At 37.2% G+C, this 19199-nt stretch overlaps 1 protein-coding gene across 7 annotated transcripts in view; it reads right to left on the bottom strand.

Moving 5' to 3' along the window:
- Positions 1-5615: 5615 nt before the first annotated feature.
- The window catches only part of septin12 (septin 12), a 103681-nt gene continuing 90097 nt past the window's right edge, over positions 5616-19199 (bottom strand). For 5 of the 7 annotated variants that reach the window (XM_051713842.1, XM_051713841.1, XM_051713847.1 and 2 more), the window contains 6 exons: positions 18610-18747; positions 17111-17228; positions 12105-12200; positions 11347-11443; positions 11056-11107; positions 5616-7464 (listed from right to left, as the gene is read on the bottom strand). In XM_051713842.1, the coding sequence (XP_051569802.1) occupies positions 7305-7464; positions 11056-11107; positions 11347-11443; positions 12105-12200; positions 17111-17228; positions 18610-18747 (661 nt within the window). In that variant the 3' untranslated portion in view covers positions 5616-7304. Of the gene's footprint in view, positions 7465-7485; positions 8708-8759; positions 9593-11055; positions 11108-11346; positions 11444-12104; positions 12201-17110; positions 17229-18609; positions 18748-19199 lie in introns of those variants that run through there. The other 2 variants (XM_051713846.1, XM_051713843.1) reach the window with 2 other exon arrangements.

The raw sequence follows: 19199 nt of genomic DNA on the forward strand, positions 1-19199 counted from the left end.
ATTTTCTAACATGTTTGCTTCTTGAGTAAAAGTATCCTTTTTTTAGCTGTTTAGATGCTTTTACTGGAAAACAGTACTTAAATACTGATTAAGAAAATCATTTTTACTGTGTAGTTTTTAAAGTATGCAACTTGTGCAATGTGTTTACCTCTGCATATTATAATAATCTGTGGTCAGGTATGGTAATACATGTAACTGCTACTTTTATTCTTCTAATAATTTTACAGATATGTACTTGTGAACTTTTAGATTAATGACAGATGCTTTGGAGCATTGCAACACCTAAATCTCTCTCCAAAAGAGGGTGTGGTCACAATTAATAACAAAAAAAAACCGTCAGACGCTTTCCCTTTGGCCCTGATCTGGTTGGGATAATTTGACTGTTTTCAAAGGGGACACTACCCCAGCCCACCCCAAATTCTCTAGGCTTTAAAGATAAGGGAGTTTATCTACTAAAATATTAACATAAACATTAACACTCACAGCTGATCTCTCTTCATGTACATAGTGACCTCATTATTGAGGGGGTCACAGCTAAGCAGCCTTTTAATGGCTGTTGCTTATCCGAACGAGATCCCAAGAGGTTCTTAATCTCACTACCTTGTGTGACTTTATCTTTCGAATAATTGAGGTTTTTACATATTTATTTGCTTTCACTTATCATTGGTATTTATTGAAATGTTGCACATATTTAGTTATTTATTATATTTGCAAGGACTCTATGAGATTGTTTATAAGTTGAACACTTGTTTTTTAAACAGGAGACAGGAAATAGTGGAGCAAGTGGAGTTGATTTGTGAGCGACAGTTTTGTTTGCAATACGGTTTTGTTGCGGCTTCTTTTTGCCAAGGTTGATGATTGGCATAACTGCAGCCTCTGCGGTGCCTATTTCTGGTGACCACGCTGTTGACACACAGCTGACAGAGTATATATAAAGGGCAATAAAGGGAATAAAGGGATGCACTGTTTGACAGAGGTCAGGCTGACACTCATTTGACTTGCCTTTTCTAACCCTTCCGCACGTCCTTTCTCTTGTGTTTTGTGACTGACCTATTTCAAGCCTTTTCGGTTGAGAGACACACTGAGTGTGTTTACATGCACACCAGTATGCTGAAAAATACCACAAATCATTATTTTAAAAAATCTGACAACTCTAGAAAACAGCATTTAGCCTACATGACATTTGAAATAGCCAGATTATTCTCAGTCTTTGGCATCAAAATGTAAACAGTCATTTGCACAACACTTGCACACATTAGATAAGTCGGAAAGAACACTGCAAAAAAATAAAAAAAATACATAAATAAATAAATATATAAATATATATATATATATATACACACACATTTTTTTTTCTTTATTAGGATTTTTGACTTGTTCTCCAGTAAAAATATCAAAGCATTCTTAAAACATGATACATTTACTTGACAAGCACAATGGCATAAAATGTTTTGTCTTGTTTTCAGATAAATCGAACAAAATTTAGTGAAGTTAATGCTTCAAACTAGAAAAAAACAATTTGCCAGTGGGTTAAGAAAAACAAACTTATTTCAAAGTGAAAACAAATGTATTTTTCTTACCCCATTGGCAGAATTTTTTTTATTTTTATTTTTTTAATTATTGTTTTAAGCATAAAGTTTACTAAATTTAGTCAGATTTCTCTGAAAACAAGACTTAATATCTTATGCCATTTTGCTTGTCAAGTAAATATATATAGTTTTAAGAATATTTAGATATTTTTTACTGAAAAACATGACAAAAATACTAATTAAGAAAATTACGTTTTTGCAATAGAAGTGTTTACATGCAGAGTGACACCGGGATAATGGGAAAAAAACCATGTGTGCTGATTGCTATTGTTTTTTGCTTAAACCGTTTATGACTTTCCCCAATAAAGGAACGCTGTTTAAGCCGTTTACATAACCTTACATGTTGTCAGCTTTGCATAATCAATGTAAAATCATGTGTGTAAATGTACACAATGAGAGTGTTTACGTGCACACCAATGTGCCGATAACTATCAAAAATCACCTTATTAAAAAAGCGTTTACATGAGACCTGAAATCATCGGATTATACTTAAAACATAAACAGGCATGCACACAAAACTTGCACACCTATAAGAACACTGGCATAGGTGTTTCCATGCAAAACAAAATCTGAGTATTGGGAAAAAATCAACATGTGGTGATCAGCTTTATGCTTAAACCGTTAATGACCTTAGCCCGATAAAGGAATCTGTTTTAGGCATTTACATGACCACACACATTGTCAATTTATTAAGCATCATCAGTATAAGATCATGCATGCAAACGCACTCAATTGTGTCCAGGATTGGATGTTGAATATTCTGCACCAGCTCATTTGCCTGAGTTCAGTAGTAGCCCCGTGTATGGTTGCTTTGAAGTCTCGTCATTTACTAGCAGAAAAAATGTTGCATTATTTACATTCACCATTCACCTTTTAAGAAGAGAACAGCTTTTACACACTTGCAAATATCTGAAGGGAATTCCAACAAAGAGCTTTTCATCTTTTGTGCCTCCATTGATAATGTAAACCAGAACCATTTCAGGTGAAATAAAGAGAATAATTATTAAATATATCACTAAGGCATTACATAGTATTTGAGGACTATTATATGAAACTGTTGGAGATATTGTATTAATCTTGTATAAATACCATCATTTTCACTTAAAACCCAAGCCTTTTTCCTCTTTGTATGGAATGAGAGTTTAAGCGTTTGGGATGAACTTTTCTTTCTTTTCTTTTTTTTTTTGCACCCAATAGAACCCAAAATATAAAGATAAGAATTCATGCACTAACCCAACTGTAATCTGTATATACAGTATATAATTCAATATGTCAAAAGGTCAGAAGGTTTTAACTTCTTTTGATGCTGCTTGGCTCTAATTGCGCACGTCTACACTGCTCTTACGAAAACAAGCCAGGGCAAGCAAACATGTGGAAGAGGCAAGATATGCAAAAAAGGCTCATGTCTTTTAGCGATGAATCACATCAGTAATCAATAGTACAAAAGACTACAGCTAGTTTAACTTTGTATATTGAGCTAATATCAAAGACATGTTAACACGGGCTGAATGCAAGAATATTAACAGATGTTTATTGTGCGTCTACATGGACTTTGTGTGGGCTGTGTGCATATGCCTGCTGCCTTCCGTATATGACCAAAGCAGGATTGTTTTTCCAAGTCAATGAGGCACTGGTACTACTGTGAGAATTTTGCTTTATTACCAGATAAATCTGGTGAAGTGGTTCGGTCTGATTTACACTGTAAATTCAAACCATTTGCAAGGTCAGTTTCCATGAATAGTGCTATTTAATTCTTGCTCTATGAAAGAGTTTTATTAGCTTACCACATCCAGCGTGTTGACAGATTATGTTCACCCTCCAGCTTGCTTTTTACTCTAAATGTCTGGCACTTTTAATGTTAAGCTAATAGAATAAATCAGAATACATAAAATGTTCTTCTTAACTCTTCCCAACTAACTTACAGTATGTCAGGATATTTTTTATTATTATTATTTGAGACAAAGGACCTTTCAACAACAGAAAAAGGGAAACTACTGCTATTCTGTTGGCTCTTTGTATGTAATTATACACAATACTAAAACAATATTAGTAATGATTTTCACATTCATACAGGGTCTGTAAAAACAACTTTTATCCTGGTGCAAAGACCTGGGTTGGGCGACTGTGGTTTGATAGCCTAATGAGATCTGCCTCACACTGACTATTTCAAATGTTTCTCGTTGATTTGGTATTTTATTTCACTCTTGTGACAGGGGCATGTTACAAGTCACGCTTCTTTAGGGTACATTTCCTTCTGTAAATACTGTTGTAGTGGTTAATTTGAAATGAAAGAGTAAACAGTTTTATGAACTCCATCTCATGGCTGCAGTGCCTTGTCAGACAAGCGTTGTTGTTTTCAATTGGTTGGTTTCAGTCTACACCGTTTTAGTAAAAGTTGTACAAAACAAGCAACATTTTTGAGTCATTGATTTTGTCTTATGTAACGCAAGCACACACCCACAGATTTGTTTTTCTATCATGGTGGGGACTTTCCATTGACTTCCATTGTTTTTATACTGATGTAGTACAATTTTTATCCTCTACCTCTAAACCTAACCCTCACATAAACCTTTGTGCAGTTTTTCATTTTCATTAAGACATTATAGGAATAGTCTTATTATTATAATAAGCCTTGTTTTCAGATAATATATATTGAAGTAAGCTTATATAGGCTAGAAACAGGAAAAAACAAAATTGTTTGCCAATGAGGTAAAAATAATAAGCTTAATTCGAGATTGATGTAAGCATTTGTTTCGTACCCCATTGGCGAACAGTTTTTTCTTGTTTCAAGCATGTATAAGACTATTTCAAGATATATTATCTGAAAACGAGTCTTAATATCTTATGCAGTTTTGCTTCTCATGTAAATGTATCTTAATTTAAGGACGTTTCGATCTTTTTATTGGAAAGCAAGATAAAAATACTTGTTTTGAAAATCATTTGTTTGCAGTGTGGGCCCAACAATGTAGGCAAAACCAGACCCACACAAATGTGATATGCCTATTCTCACCCATACTGTTTTTATAAAGTGTTTTGACCCCAGAGATCAATCCTTTTATACATAAGGCACTAAAACAGCTCTGGCAGAAGAAAAGCATTGTGTTTTGCTGGTCCACAAGTGCTTGTCATACAGAGCTTGATAAAAGACGTTTCAATCAGGCCGCTGGGCCTCTGTTTTATAAGAATGTGTTATATAAGAGTCCCAAAAAAGCTACTGTATTTTCACAAATGTAGCCTGATGTTTGTGTTCCTGAATTGCCACAAAGAAGGCTCTTATCCTGAACACTTCACTTGGTGCTCAGTGGTTTTATCACAGACAAGTTATGACACTTTTTACTAATGACACCAAAAGAAAAAGGATCATCAAGCGTTGTAATGTGATGAACTGCACCTGTGGTTACACCTGTGGTTACGAGTTTATGACACCTATGTAAACTTGAGGGGAAACTGACTTCATATGAAAATTACTTTGGGATCAGTTGGTTAAAAGTAATTGCTCTCTAGCATCATTTGTTTGCAGATGTCAGTTGGTTTGATATCTAATGAAATTACATTAAATTATAAACATAATCAAAATATATACTCTTATGTTCATGATATAAATGGTAGGCTCATTTACCATATACACCAATGTTCCGCTCAGTCTTATTATCCTGAACAATTCACTTGGCACCCAGAAGCTTTATAACAAACAATAAGTGTGACATTTGAAAAACTTAGTTGGAAACAGAGGACACCAGAAGAAAAAGGATCATCAAAGGTGGAGCGACTGTTGAGGTATGATTAAGGTTTTAAAATGCATGGAGACGCTCTGTCTCGCTGTAAGTTCTTAGTAAAGCTCTTTTTTCCTAGGTATTTATGGTACCATCCTGAAATCATTACTATTCCAAGTCACTATAAGTAAAACTATCATAGACAAGCTGATTATGCACACATTCTGACTTTAGGCCTCATAATATTAACACAATCTACAATGAAACCAACTGAATTGATCAATGGCTCCACATGAACATTGAACGGTGGCAATTATTATTATTATTTTTTATCATAAATCAATGGTGTTTACATGTACATTAATATTGATAACAAGGAAATCATGATGAAGCTGTTAATACATGTTGAGTAAAAAAACGTGATGGTGTGATAGAAAATAAAAACACAATATGGTTATGTACAGTATATAAGCAGACTCTGGACAAGCAGTGAAGGAAAGTAAATAGGACAGTGTGCACCTTTAAACAGTAAGTTAAAGGTGAAGTGTGTAAATTTTGCACCACTACTGTCACCAAGTGGAATTGCGAGAATAATGATTGTTTTCAAACAGGTTTCTTGAACATTCCCCATCTGCCACTGGTTTGTCGGACAGATAGTCCCACCCCAAACTCACACCATTGGTTGAGCCAATGTTGCCATGTTGGGATGGTTGGAATGCTCAAACAAGAAGAGCTTGTTCTGATAGTGCCACAGAGCCACAGTTTTTATACTTTTCAGAGCAATCAACTTACAAATTGCTTACTTATAGCCAACTCTTCACATTAAAGGGAAAGGGACACCTAAAAATAAAAATGCTGTTGTCATTTACTTACCCTCATGTTGTTTCAAACCCATGTAACTTTCTTTCATCCATGGAGCACAAAAGAAGATATTAGGAAGAATGTTCACTTCAGTCACTATTCACTTTCATTGTATGAAAAAAAAAAAAAAAAAAAAGATGCAATGAGTGTAATAAGTAAATTACAGAATTTTTAAAGGTGAACTATCCCTTTAAGCTGGGATATGAGAAAAAAAGAAGAAGGAAAAAAAAAACATCCCTACAGGTGACAGCTGTAAACTTGACCTATTACTGTATGTCAAACAAAAGTATTGACATGGACAACTTTACCAAAACTTTACCCATTTTCTCATTCCTTTATCCATTACTGAATTAGAAAAGATCGATAGTAGTAAAATAGATAGTGGTTCCTCACAAGTCAATGGTTCTATTTGAAATATTCATCATTATATCAGCACACTGGGTTTCCTCACAGCAGTCATTCATGGATAAGCAGTAAGAAGACATTTTAAAGTATCTGTTAAGAAAATACCTTAAGCTCTAAAGCAGCTGTGGTAACAAAAATATTTGTCTAAAGTGTTTTTTTCTCTCTTTTTTCTCTTCTTTAAAAAAGAACAAAGATCATATTTGACTGTAAAAAATAAAATCTAGAATAATTACTTCTGAAAATAAATGAGCCAAAAGAGTATGACACATTGCTAGTTCAGTGTAAATAGTCAAAGTAGCACAGAGAGGGATTATGGGATTTTTCTTTTCCAGTGAGGGTGTCAGGCATGTAGGACAAGTTCTCCAATATGCCAACCCTCCAAGCCATTCATTCAATAGAGCATGAACAGAAAACACTTGAAATGTGTAAAAGATAAAGAACAAGAGAGAGTGAGAGAGAAAAAAAATAGAGAGAAAAATTATCTTTGCAAAAACCTGGTTCAATTCTACCCATTATTCTTTCCCAGGCCTATATCCCAGATCCATCCACATAATATAGATTCATTTAAAAAATAGACTCATAAATGAAGTTTACATGCCTAAGCAGAAAAGTCTTTAGTCAAATGTGTAAATTTTCCATCAATGACAATCTAGAAGTGAAATGTTCATCTCTCCCATTTAGACAGAGGTGGGACAGACTAAGGGCGTACGTGTGCACTTGTTGAGCTCCGTTCCATTCAAAGGTGACTCTCTGCTTCGCTTTTCTCTAGGGTACCATTCTCCAGGGTCAAAGGTGAAAGAGCCAGTCCATTGGCATTGCTTTCGTTGAGTCTTTTCACTCTGTAGGTCTCATAGTGGATGTTGTGAGTGACGTCCTTCAAATCTTGCAGATGGGACCTTAATGCAGATTGCAGTAGCGCATACTGTATTATCAATTTTGATTTCACAACATTTCCCAAGGGAAATATGCAGTGTAAAATAATAGTAATTATTTGTGTGGATTTATATTGAACTAAAGGTTTGAAAGGTATAAAAAATGTATTTATTTATTTTTTTTTATTTTTTTTTTAAATACATGTTCTAGCAGTAGCAAATCTTTGTATTTGCTCTGCAGCAAAGCATTAACATGCTAAAGAGTTGTCATGACTAAACTACAACCCCAATTGCAAAAATGTTGGGACAGTATGAAAAATGAAAAAAAAAACAAAAAGGAATGATTTGTAAGTTATATTCAACCTTTGCTATATTGAAAGCACTACAGCTACACATTATATTATGTTTTACCTTCTGAATTTCATTTTGTTTTTTTGTTTGTTTTTTTAAATACACAATCATTTCAAATCAGTTGATTGCACAACGCTCCAAAAAAAGCTGAGACGGGCAATTTAAGACTAATAACAATTTGACGAGTTGAAATAATAAGGCGATGTGAAACAGGAGATGTTAAACAGGTGAGGCAATTGTGTCATAGTATATAAGGAGCCTCCAAAAACAGCCTAGTCCTTCAAGAGTAAGGATCATTCAAGACTTGTCAACTTGCCAACAGGTGCTTCAGCAAATAATCCAACACTTTGAGAACAATGTTCCCCAAAGACAAATTGGAAGGATTTTGGGCATTTCATCCTCTACAGTACACAATATAGTTAAAAGATTCAAGGAATCTGGTCAAATCTCGGTGCGTAAAGGGCAAGACGAAAACCACTTCTGAATGTGCATGATCTCTGATCCCTTAGACGTCACGGTCTTAAAAAACAACATTAATCTGTAATGGATATCATGAACATGGGCTTGGGATAACTTTAGTAAGCCTTTGTTAGTCAACACCACTCACCGCTGCATCCACAGATGCAAGTTAAGACATTATTATGCAAAGCAGAAGCCATACATCAACACTGTCCTGAAGCGCTGCCGACTTCTCTGGGCTCGGTCTCATCTTAGATGGAAAGTATAACAGTGGAACTGTGTTTTTGTTGGTCCAAAGAGTCCACATTTCAAAAAGTTTTAGAAAAACACAGGCATTGTGTTATCCGGGCCAAAGAGTAAAAGGACCATCCAAGCTGTTATCAGCGTCAGGTTCAAAAGCCAGTGTCTGTATGAGCCAGGGGTGTGTCAGTGCCCATGGCATGGGTAAATCCCACATCTGTGAAAACACCATGAATGCAGACAGATATGTAAAAATTTTGGAGCAACATATACTGCCATCCAGCACTGTCTTTTCCGGGGACATTCCTGCATTTTCCAGCAGGACAACTTCAAACCACATACTGACCAGATTACAAGTAACATGGCTGTGTAAGCAGAGAGTGTGGGTGCTAGGATGGCCTGCATGCAGTCCTGACCCATCTCCAATTGAGAATGTGTACTGCATTATGGAGCACACCATACGGCAACGAAGACCCTGTACAATTGTGCAGCTGAAGACCTATATAATGGATGATTGGGGGAAAATTCCACTTTCTAAACTTAAACTTGTGTCTTCAGTGCCTAAATGCTTAAGTGTTATTAGAAGAAATGGTGATGTTTCACAGTGGTAAACACGCGACTGTCCCAACTTTTTTGGAGTGTGTTGCAATCATCTGATTTAAAATGACTGTACATTTAAAAAACAATGTAAATGTAATGTAAAACATCATATAATGTTTAGTTGTAGTACTTTCAATATAGCAAAGGGTGAATATCATTTACATCATTTATTGGTATTTTTCATACTGTCCCAACTTTTTCGGAAATGGGGTTGTACATAACATTTGTTAAAAAAGGAATTAAATATTGATCTGTTTCTCACCCACACCTATTGTTTCACTTCTGAAGATATAAAATAGATAAAATAGATTTACTGTACTTGAGAAGCAGAATTGTGTTACAAAATGAAACTAGTTCTCAGAAAATATATTTTAAAGTGTATTTTTCTTAAGCAACTGGCAAATAGTTACTTTCTTGCTTTAAAGGGTTAGCTCACCCCAAAATGAAAATTCTCTCATCATTTTCTCACCCTCATGCCATCCCAGATGTGTAGTATTTTCTTCTGCAGAACACAAATGAAGATTTTTAGAAGAATATCTCAGCAATTTTGGTCCATACAATATAGGTGCCAAAATCCACATAACGGCAACAAGTACTCCGGACGACTCTGATGGTTAAATCCATATCTTCTGAAGAGATGTGATATGTGTGGGTGAGAAACAGATCTATATTTAAGTCCTTTTTCCTTCACTTTCACCTTCTTCTGTTTTTGGTGATTCACATTCTTCGTGCATATTGCCCCCTACTGGGCAGGGAGGATAATTTATGATAAAAAATAACTTAAATATTGATCTGTTTTTCACCCACACTTATCATATTGCTTTAGAGGTTATGGATTTAATCACAGCAGTCATATGGATTACTTTGATGCTGCCTTTATGTCCTTTTTGGACCTTCAAAGTTCTGGCCACCATTCATTTGCATTGTATGGATCTACAGAGCTGAAATATTCATCTAAAAATCTTCACTTGTGTTCTGCTGAAGAAAGAAAGTCATACACATCTGGGATACCAGGAGGGTGAGTAAATCATGAGAATTTTCATTTTTGGTGAACTATCCTTTTAAATAAAACCTCAATATTTTTTTTTTAGATGTTTGCTTAAAACAAGATTGGCAAATTTGCCAACAAAAATAACTTGCTCAATATTTTTTTTCCTTGTTTTGGGGTGTTTAGATATCTTTACTTGAAAATAAGACAACAATACCGATTAAGAAAATTATTTCTTGAGGTGTGATTTAGTTGCAATTTGATCTCTGCTACAATGGGAGACAGATTAAAACGTGTGATACGCAAGTGAGAAATGTACAGCTCTGTAACGGTCATCTTTTGTTTCCTGCTTCAGAAGGGACTCACTCTCACACCATCTGTCAGCTGGCAGTCCTCCAACAGTTATGGTGTGGGTGCTTAAATTGTGACCTGGACTGACCCTATCAGACTTTCTAATTAACCTGTCCTTTACTAAGCTCACAGGAGATGGGGGTGCTCAGGGCCCTTCTCAGCTGTCCCTGCCTGCAACTTTCAGTCTCTTAGGTTGTCAGTGGAACTGTGTTTTTTGGTCTGAAGAGTCCACATTTCAAAAAGTTTTTGAAAAAACAAAGCCATCGTGTTATCCGGGCCAAAGAGGAAAAGGACCATCCAAGCTGTTATTAGCATCAGGTCCAAAAGTCAGTGTCTGTATGGGCCAGGGGTGTGTCAGTGCCCATGGCATAGGTAAACACTCGACTGTCCCCAATTTTTTAGAGCGTGTTGCAATCATCTGATTTGAAATTACTGTACATTTTCAAAAAACAATGAACTTCAAGGAAAACCCATCATATAATGTGTATTTGTAATGCTTTCAATATAGCAAAGGGTGAATATAATTTATAAATCACTCTATTGTCCCAACTTTTTCAGAATTGGGGTTGTAGTTTTGCTAAATATAATTTGAGACACGTCAATAAAAAATACTGGGCATTACTTACCTAATAAGAAGATCTCTCAAGAGTGCAAACTCGCAATGTGCAACATTTTCAACTGAAATACAATTTGAAAAAAAGCACAAAAGGCATAAGTTCATGAATTCATCTGGTGATTTTGCCTCACTGCAAATTCTACAAAGACCACTTGATGGCAGTGTTGAATAAACTATTAAACCATGGACCTTCAAAGCCTTTTGAAAACTGTCAGACAGCATTACGCAATAATCTTTGACAATCGTTACAGTTACACTTTTCACAGCAGATAAAATGTAATGGCTTTCTTCAGAATCTCACCTTCAATGATCCCCCACTTTGTTTTTCTTCCCAACACTTTGTTACCATTCACCTGGTGTTCCTTATCTGTTCCCACTACTGCAAAGGGGATGTTTTCCTGAGAGAATTGAGAGAAAATTAACACTTCTCTTCACTTGCTATATATCATGATCTTAGTTTATCAAGCTTAGTGTTAAACCGTTTATAAAAACGAGATTTTTACATTTTCTGAAGACAATGTGAGTAGTGCTTGCCCATGCAAAACTTGTTGGCATAATGCTAGTGGGTTGTTGATGGTCAAAGCATTGCTAGGCAATAGCTAAAGTTTGTGGAGTAGTTTTTAGTGCTTTACTATGTGGTTTCTAGGGTGTTGCTTTATTGTTTGCCTTCTAGCCCAAGCCAAAAGAGCCCACCCCCAAGTCTCTATGATATTCTCATCTCTAGATATGTTTCAGGTCTCTCCTTTAAGCCCATTTTATCGTCCACCATGTTAAAAGTGTAAGTCTGATCATCACTAAGGGAATGACACCACATTAATTACAGACCTCTTCTCAACAAGAAACATGTTTTGGGGTTTTGTTCATGTCTGTAGCACAAACAGTATGGGCCAAGTTATTCCCCAAATTGTAATACTTAGGATCAGGGGTTTGTTTAAATCCCTAACCCTAAGGAAAAGCAATATTAATAGTGATGCTTGCTTGCAAGTACCACAAATTAAGTCAAGAGGTCTTAATGGGTTGTTAATACAGCAACAAAGTCCCAGAGAAGTGTCCTCATACCCTAATCTTATCGTTGAGTATTCGGTCTTCAGCATCCTCATCATATTCTCTCTGTGGATACACTCTGATCCCATTGGCCTGGAGGTCTTGTCTTATCTACAGAGAGAGGCTTCCAGTTAGATGGATGTGCACTGATTTTTAAAACCTACCGCACAAGAGAACACACACACAAACAAAACCACACAATTGCCCCAGGGGTGAGATATGACAGCAGTTCCTCTTCCTCTAGCTCTCACTGCTGTATTTTACTAGCCTCAAACTTGCTGCCATCTGTGTGTGCGTATGTGTACATGTGGGGGAGGATTTTGGAGTGCGGCTGTTGAACATGGATATGATATCAGCGATTGATATCTTGAGCACAGTATGACATCCGCCCGCGCACGGCGCTCTGCTCGGGCTATTGAGCAGTGAGAGACAGCTCGGGATAATGGGTTGAAATGACAGAGTACATCATTAGGAATGTTGTTTGGTGTATATTGATAGGAGACACACTGCGTGTGGGGGCTGCTCGGGCCCTTCGTTCCGTGCAGTCGAAGCTGTCCAAAAATGCTCCTCAGGGAGAGCTGATGGCAAGTGGCCTGGGCTGAAGCAGCAGCTATACATCAGTAAGAGGAGAGCACAAGTCTCTCCATGGAGACACTGCTTGTAACCTTAATGCAGCCTATTCATTTTTCCATCTCCATCCAACCCAGAGAAACCAGTCTTTTGTCTTTTTTTTTTTTTCTTGTTTAACAGTAAAATATCAAAACATCCTTAAAACAGGATTAATTTACTTGACAAAGATTATATATATATATATATATATATATATATATATATATATATATATATATATATATATACATATATTATATATATATATATATATATATATCAGAATCAGCTTTATTTCCAAGTATGCTTACATATACAAGGAATTTGTCTTGGTGACAGGAGCTTCCAGTGAACAGCAATACAAAAACAACACAAAAACAGCAGCAAGACAGATAATAATAAAAAATAATTATACACATACGTATATACACACACACACACACACACGTACGTAGTGCAAATCTAATACAAATCTGTTATCTGTTATGTACAGTGCAAATGCAATCTGTTATGTACATTGCAAATGGTTTTTTTTTTCTAGAGGAATGAATGGCAGAAGAGGTTAGATGTGTTGGATAAATATAAAAAAAGACTAAACTGTGTATTGCACATAGTTATTGCTCAATGGGATATTTTAACTGTTCATGAGATGGATAGCCATGATGGAAAAAAACTGTTCCTGTGCCTGACAGTTCTGGTGCTCAGTGCTCTGAAGCGTCGGCCAGAAGGCAACAGTTCAAAAAGGTAGTGGGCAGGGTGAGTGGGGTCCAGAGTGATTTTTCCAGCCTTTTTCCTCACTCTGGAAATGTATAGTTCAGTGTATAGGGGGCAGGTGTTAACCAATAATCCTCTCAGCAGTCCGAACTGTCCTTTGTAGTCTTCTGATGTCTGATTTCGTAGCTGAACCAAACCAGACAGTAATTGAAGTGCAGAGGACAGACTTAATGACTGCTGAGTAGAACTGTATCAACAGCACCTGTGGCAGGTTGAACTTCCTCAGCTGGCGAAGGAAGTACAACCTCTGCTGGGCCTACTTCACAATGGAGTCAATGTGTGTCTCCCACTTCAGGTCCTTTGAGATGGTAGTGCCCAGGAACCTTAATGACTCCACTGCTGCCACAGTGCTGTTTTGAATGGTGAGGGGGGATAGTGTTTGGGGGGGTCCTCCTAAATTCCACAATCATTTCCACCGTTTTGAGCGTGTTCAGCTCAAGGTTGTTTTGACTGCACCAGACAGCCAGCTGTTCAACCTCCCTTCTGTATGTAGACTCATCGTCATCTCGGATGAGGCCGATGACAGTGGTGTCATCTGCAAACTTCAGGAGCTTGACAGAGAGGTCCTTAGCGATGCAGTCATTGGTGTAGAGTGAGAAGAGTAGTGGGGAGAGCACATCCCTGGGGGGCACCAGTGCTGATTGTACACACAAGCTGCTGCCTGTCCGTCAGAAAGCTGGAAATCCACTGACAGCTAGACATGGGAACAGAGAGTTGGTGTAATTTATTCTAGAGTATAGCTGGGATGATGGTGTTGAAAGCCGAACTGAAGTCCACAAAAAAGATCCTTGCATATGTCCCTGGTCTGTCCAGATGTTGCAGGATATGATGCAATCCCATGTTGACTGCATCATCCACAGACCTGTTTGCTCGATAAGAGAATTGAAGGGGATCTAGAAAGGGTTCAGTGATGTTCTTCAGGTGGGCCAACACCAGTCTCTCAAATGATTTCATGACCACAGACATCAGGGCGACAGGTCTGTAGTCATTAAGTCCTGTGATTTTTGGTTTCTTTGGACAGGAATAATGATTGAGCGTTTGAAGCAGCATGGGAATTCACACTGCTCCAGTGATCTATTGAAGATCTGTGTGAAGATGGGGGCCAGCTGGTTAGCACAGGATTGAAGACACGCTGATGAGACGACATCGTCTTTTGTTTCCGAAAGACCCGGCTCACATCATCTTCACAGATCTTAAGTGCAGGTTGAGTAGCAAGAGGGGGGATGAGGGGGGTTGCAGGAGGTGTTGGTGTTTGTGTGAAGTGAAGGTCAGAGTGGGTGTGAGGTGTGAGACTGGGCCTTTCAAATCTGCAGTAGAACACATTCAGGTCGTTAGCCAGTTGTTGGTCTACCACAGGGTTGGGGGTAGGAGTCCAGTAATTTGTGAGTTGTTTCATGCCACTCCACACTGATGCAGGGTCATTAGCTGAAAACTTGTTTTTCAGCTTCTCAGAGTATCTTCTTTTAGCCACTCTGATTTCCTTGTTCAGTGTGTTCCTGGCTTGATTATACAAGATTTTATCCCCACCCCTGTAAGCATCCTCTTTGGCCCAATGAAGCTGCCTGAGCTCTGCTGTAAACCATGGTTTGTCTTTGTTAAACTGTTAAATAAGTCCTAGTAGGAATGCACATATCCTCACAGAAACTGATATATGATGTAACAGTATCTGTGAGCTCGTCCAGATTGGTGTTTGCAGCCTCAAAAACACTCCAATCCATGCAATCGAAGCAGGCTTGTAGTTCCCACTCTGCTTCATTGGTCCATCTCTTTAAAGTCCTTACTACTGGCTTGGTTGATTTTAATTTCTGCCTGTAGGTTGGAAGATGAACAAGACAGTGATCAGAGAGTCCCAAAGCTGCTCTAGGGACAGAGCGATATGCATCCTTTATTGTTGTGTAGCAATGATGCAGTATGTTCCTGTCTCTGGTGGGGCATGTAATGTGCTGTTTGTATTTGGGCAGTTCACGTGTGAGATTTTCTTTGTTAAAATCCCCAAGAATAATAATAACTGAGTCCGGGTATTGTTGTTCTGTGTCTGTGATTTGATCAGTCAGCTGTTGCAGCACTGTGTTCACACACGCATTTGGCGCGATATACACACACTCACCAGAATAAACAAGGAAAATTCCCACAGCAAGTAGAACGGATTTTAGTTAATAAAGAGCGCTTCCAAATTAGGACAGCACATCCTCTTTAACATTGCTACAGCTGTACACCAACTTTCATTGATGTAAAAGCATGTTCCATCGCCTCTCGTTTTCCCCGTTAACTCCGCGATGCGATCCGCTCTGAACAGCTGAAAGCCCAGCAGATGTAACACGCTGTCCGGAATGGCTTCACTCAGCCAGGTTTCTGTTTGAAGCATAAGGCAGCAGAGTTTGAAAAGTCCTTGTTTGTGTGGGTGAGGAGATGTAGTTCGTTCGTTTTGTTAGGAAGAGAGCGGAGATTCGCTAGATGAATACTCAGCAGCGCTGTTCGAAAGCCGCGCCGACGGAGCCTGATCAGCTCGTCTCCCTCGCCTGCTCATAGCGCGTTTAAACACAGTCACGCCTCTGACTAAAATGTCCAGCAAAACGTCCGAATATTCAAAAACTGGGAAAAGTTTGTCTGGTATATGCTGCCGAATGTTCAGCAGTTCGTCCCTGGTAAAACTGACTGGAAAAATATTACTAAACACAGGACAAAAACAAAAACAACAAAAGAACTGAAGAGTTACACACCGAGGCCGCCATCCGCGGCGCCATCTTGAATATATAAGACAATAAGACTTGTTTTCAGAGAATATATCTTGAAGTAATTTTTTTTTTTCTTAAAATCCTTACAAACTACTTACAGAAGTTTGTTAATTTTATGGGTAACACTTTACAATGAGGTTCTATTTGTTAACATTAATAAATACCTAAGGTATAATTAACTAACAATATACAATATATTTTTACAGAACTTATTAATCAGTGTTAATTTGTGAAAATAAAATTGTTCATTGTTAGTTCATGTTAGTTCAGAATGCATTAACTAGCACGAACATTTACAATGTCTAATTTAAAAAAATGATTAGTATATGTTGACATTAACATCAACCAAGTGCAGTAAAAATATTGTTCATTGTTAGTTCATGTTAACTGTTGTAGCTAACTAATGCTAACGAATACAACCTTATTGTATGTTACCAATTTATGCTTAAAGCAAGTAAAAAAAAAAAATGGCCAATGGGGTAAGAAAAATCAATTTAATTCAAGATATGCAAATATTGCACATATTATTAAGGTATAGCTTTGCAAATATATTTACCTTGTTACAAGGATGTTTAGATATTTTTATTGGAAAACAAGACAAACATTTTTTTTGCAGCACACAAGCAAAGAGGCCTTTGGAGATTAAGATGGTATGTGTAATTCTCCCTTGCTCCATTTAGTGCAGCTTTTTAATCTGTTCCATTTTATTTCACAGCTAAAATGTGAATTTTGAACAATTCCAGTATTTACAGCAGCAGGTCATCCATATTCATGACCTCAATTATGTCAAGTACTGAATATGTATGTGTGGACAGGCAATATAGAGGACTGATCTGATTGTGAGTGCATATAATATGCTGGAGTAAAGTTGTGGTGTGCAGGTGTTGATGACGGACAGCTCACCCTCTGTTTGAACTCTAGCCGTTCCTCTAGAGTGAGTGTGTCTGCTTTGGCGATTACAGGGACGATGCTCACTATCTTCCCAAGTCTCCTCATAAACTCCACATCTATGGGGCGTAACCTGCAGAAGAGCAAGATGGATTATTACTAGTACTTTACTTTGTTTTACCTTTTTATTTACATGTAGCATGCTGTCTTTGTAAATTCATGCAATTTACAGTCCAAAATTCTGAGACATCAAAAATCTTGGATTTTTTTATGATGTAATCCTGAAAGAAAAAACAAACAAACAAAAAAAACCATTTTGAACATTGAAAAGTATTACTATAAATAAAAAAATAAATATTTAATATTCTACACAATTTCTTGGTCACTAATCAAATATAAGCAAATTCATGACATTGACAATGCTAACGCCATTAAGTCCATGCCAGGGCATACTGTCATTAAAGGAAAAAGTGAATATACCAAATAGTAAGAAATTCTTAAATTTGTGAATGGTTTAATTGAACTTTTTACCCATATTTTTATGCTAATAATATAATTGATAAAGAAAATATAATATAATATAATTGTAACGTATACTCAGACTCGAGGATGATGTTTGAACCCAAGCAGGTTTTTGAAACACAAACAAAGACAGCAAGTAAGTGATGACGTGACAGTACTGGGTTGCAGTGGATATAGTTTACGTGATGAAGACTACTGCTGATAAAGATGGTGACTTTCCTTGAGGTGGTGGGTGTGCAACAACGAAGCTTGCGTTGAGGAGATGGACACTGAAGAGGAAACGTTTGGAGTAGAAGAGTCGCTGGAGAGGAATCGTGTTTGTGTTTGTGTTTGTCGCTGGAGATACGGGTAAGTGAGTCTGAACACGAAGTTGAGACCAGACACAGAATGGAAGGGGAGTGAGGTTTATATAGAGGGGTTGATTGATGCAATGATTGGAGGCAGGTATGGGTGATCAGTACTCAGGAGAGTGAGAGGGTTGAGTGAAATTGGTAAGTGGATCAGAAAGATCCGTGACAATAATATAATATAATTTCACTACTGGTTTTAGACTTTTGAACCACACAGTATTTGTTAACAGCTATGAACAACCGCCACAATGTTTTCAAATGTAATAATCATAAAGCAATAAAAGGCACTATGTGTCTTTCTAGAAGCCGTTCAGTCCTGTATTACCCTTAACATTTTCTGTATAAAATGCAAACATTAAATATCTGACTTTTAAAATCAGTTGGTCCTTATATTAGTTTGATAAAGTCTGTTACTACACAGACAAACAGTTTCAGAGCCTGGGCTGTTTCTGTTTTGCTTTGTAGGCTGAGCCAGGATGTCACTGGTTCAAAATCTTTACAGATTCCTGAGATTCTTGAATCAAGCCATTTGTACAATATAACATTAACATGACAGAACCACAACACGTTGGAATTAAGCAGCATTGTAACACATCTGGCGAGTTATGAAGCATGTGATGCGCGCAGGAAGTTAACACACACCAGTGTCCAGTGGCTGGCAGGAAGTAGACGCAGCAGTGAACACGAGTGTCAGGGATTCTTCTCTTCCTATTGATATTCAGCTCCTCCTTCAGGTATTTCTCATACTGTTCATCAACATATTTTACAATGGGCTCCCAGCTAAGAAAAAAGACATGGAGAAGGGTTTACATCACAATTAAAACATGTTTATACTTTCCAACAAACAAAGCAGTTGTTTTTATGTAACTAAAAGTAACTATTAGTTGAAAAGTTGAAAATAAAGACAAGATTTCTCAAAGATATCTTGTTGAAAGTACCAGAAAATCACTGCAAACCTTCCAATTTACTGTAGGTATAGAAATGTTTTGTTAAGACATGAAGACCATTAAGGCTACATAACGTTTTAGTTATTAAATAAATTATTACTTTGACGTCAATGCCAAGGCCAGAATACTCTCTGTCTTTTTATCTCACATGGTCGTCTCACACTAATACACATATCTGGTCAAAAACTCCTCCATTTACTAATGTCTTCCAATGTATGCAGTACCAGAGAGCTTTCTCGAAAGTCAGTTTTTGTTAGAGGGTAACTCCATTTCAGTGTGGATGAG

The sequence above is a fragment of the Myxocyprinus asiaticus genome, chromosome 13, assembly GCF_019703515.2.
Source record: "Myxocyprinus asiaticus isolate MX2 ecotype Aquarium Trade chromosome 13, UBuf_Myxa_2, whole genome shotgun sequence".
Classification (NCBI taxonomy): domain Eukaryota; kingdom Metazoa; phylum Chordata; class Actinopteri; order Cypriniformes; family Catostomidae; genus Myxocyprinus; species Myxocyprinus asiaticus.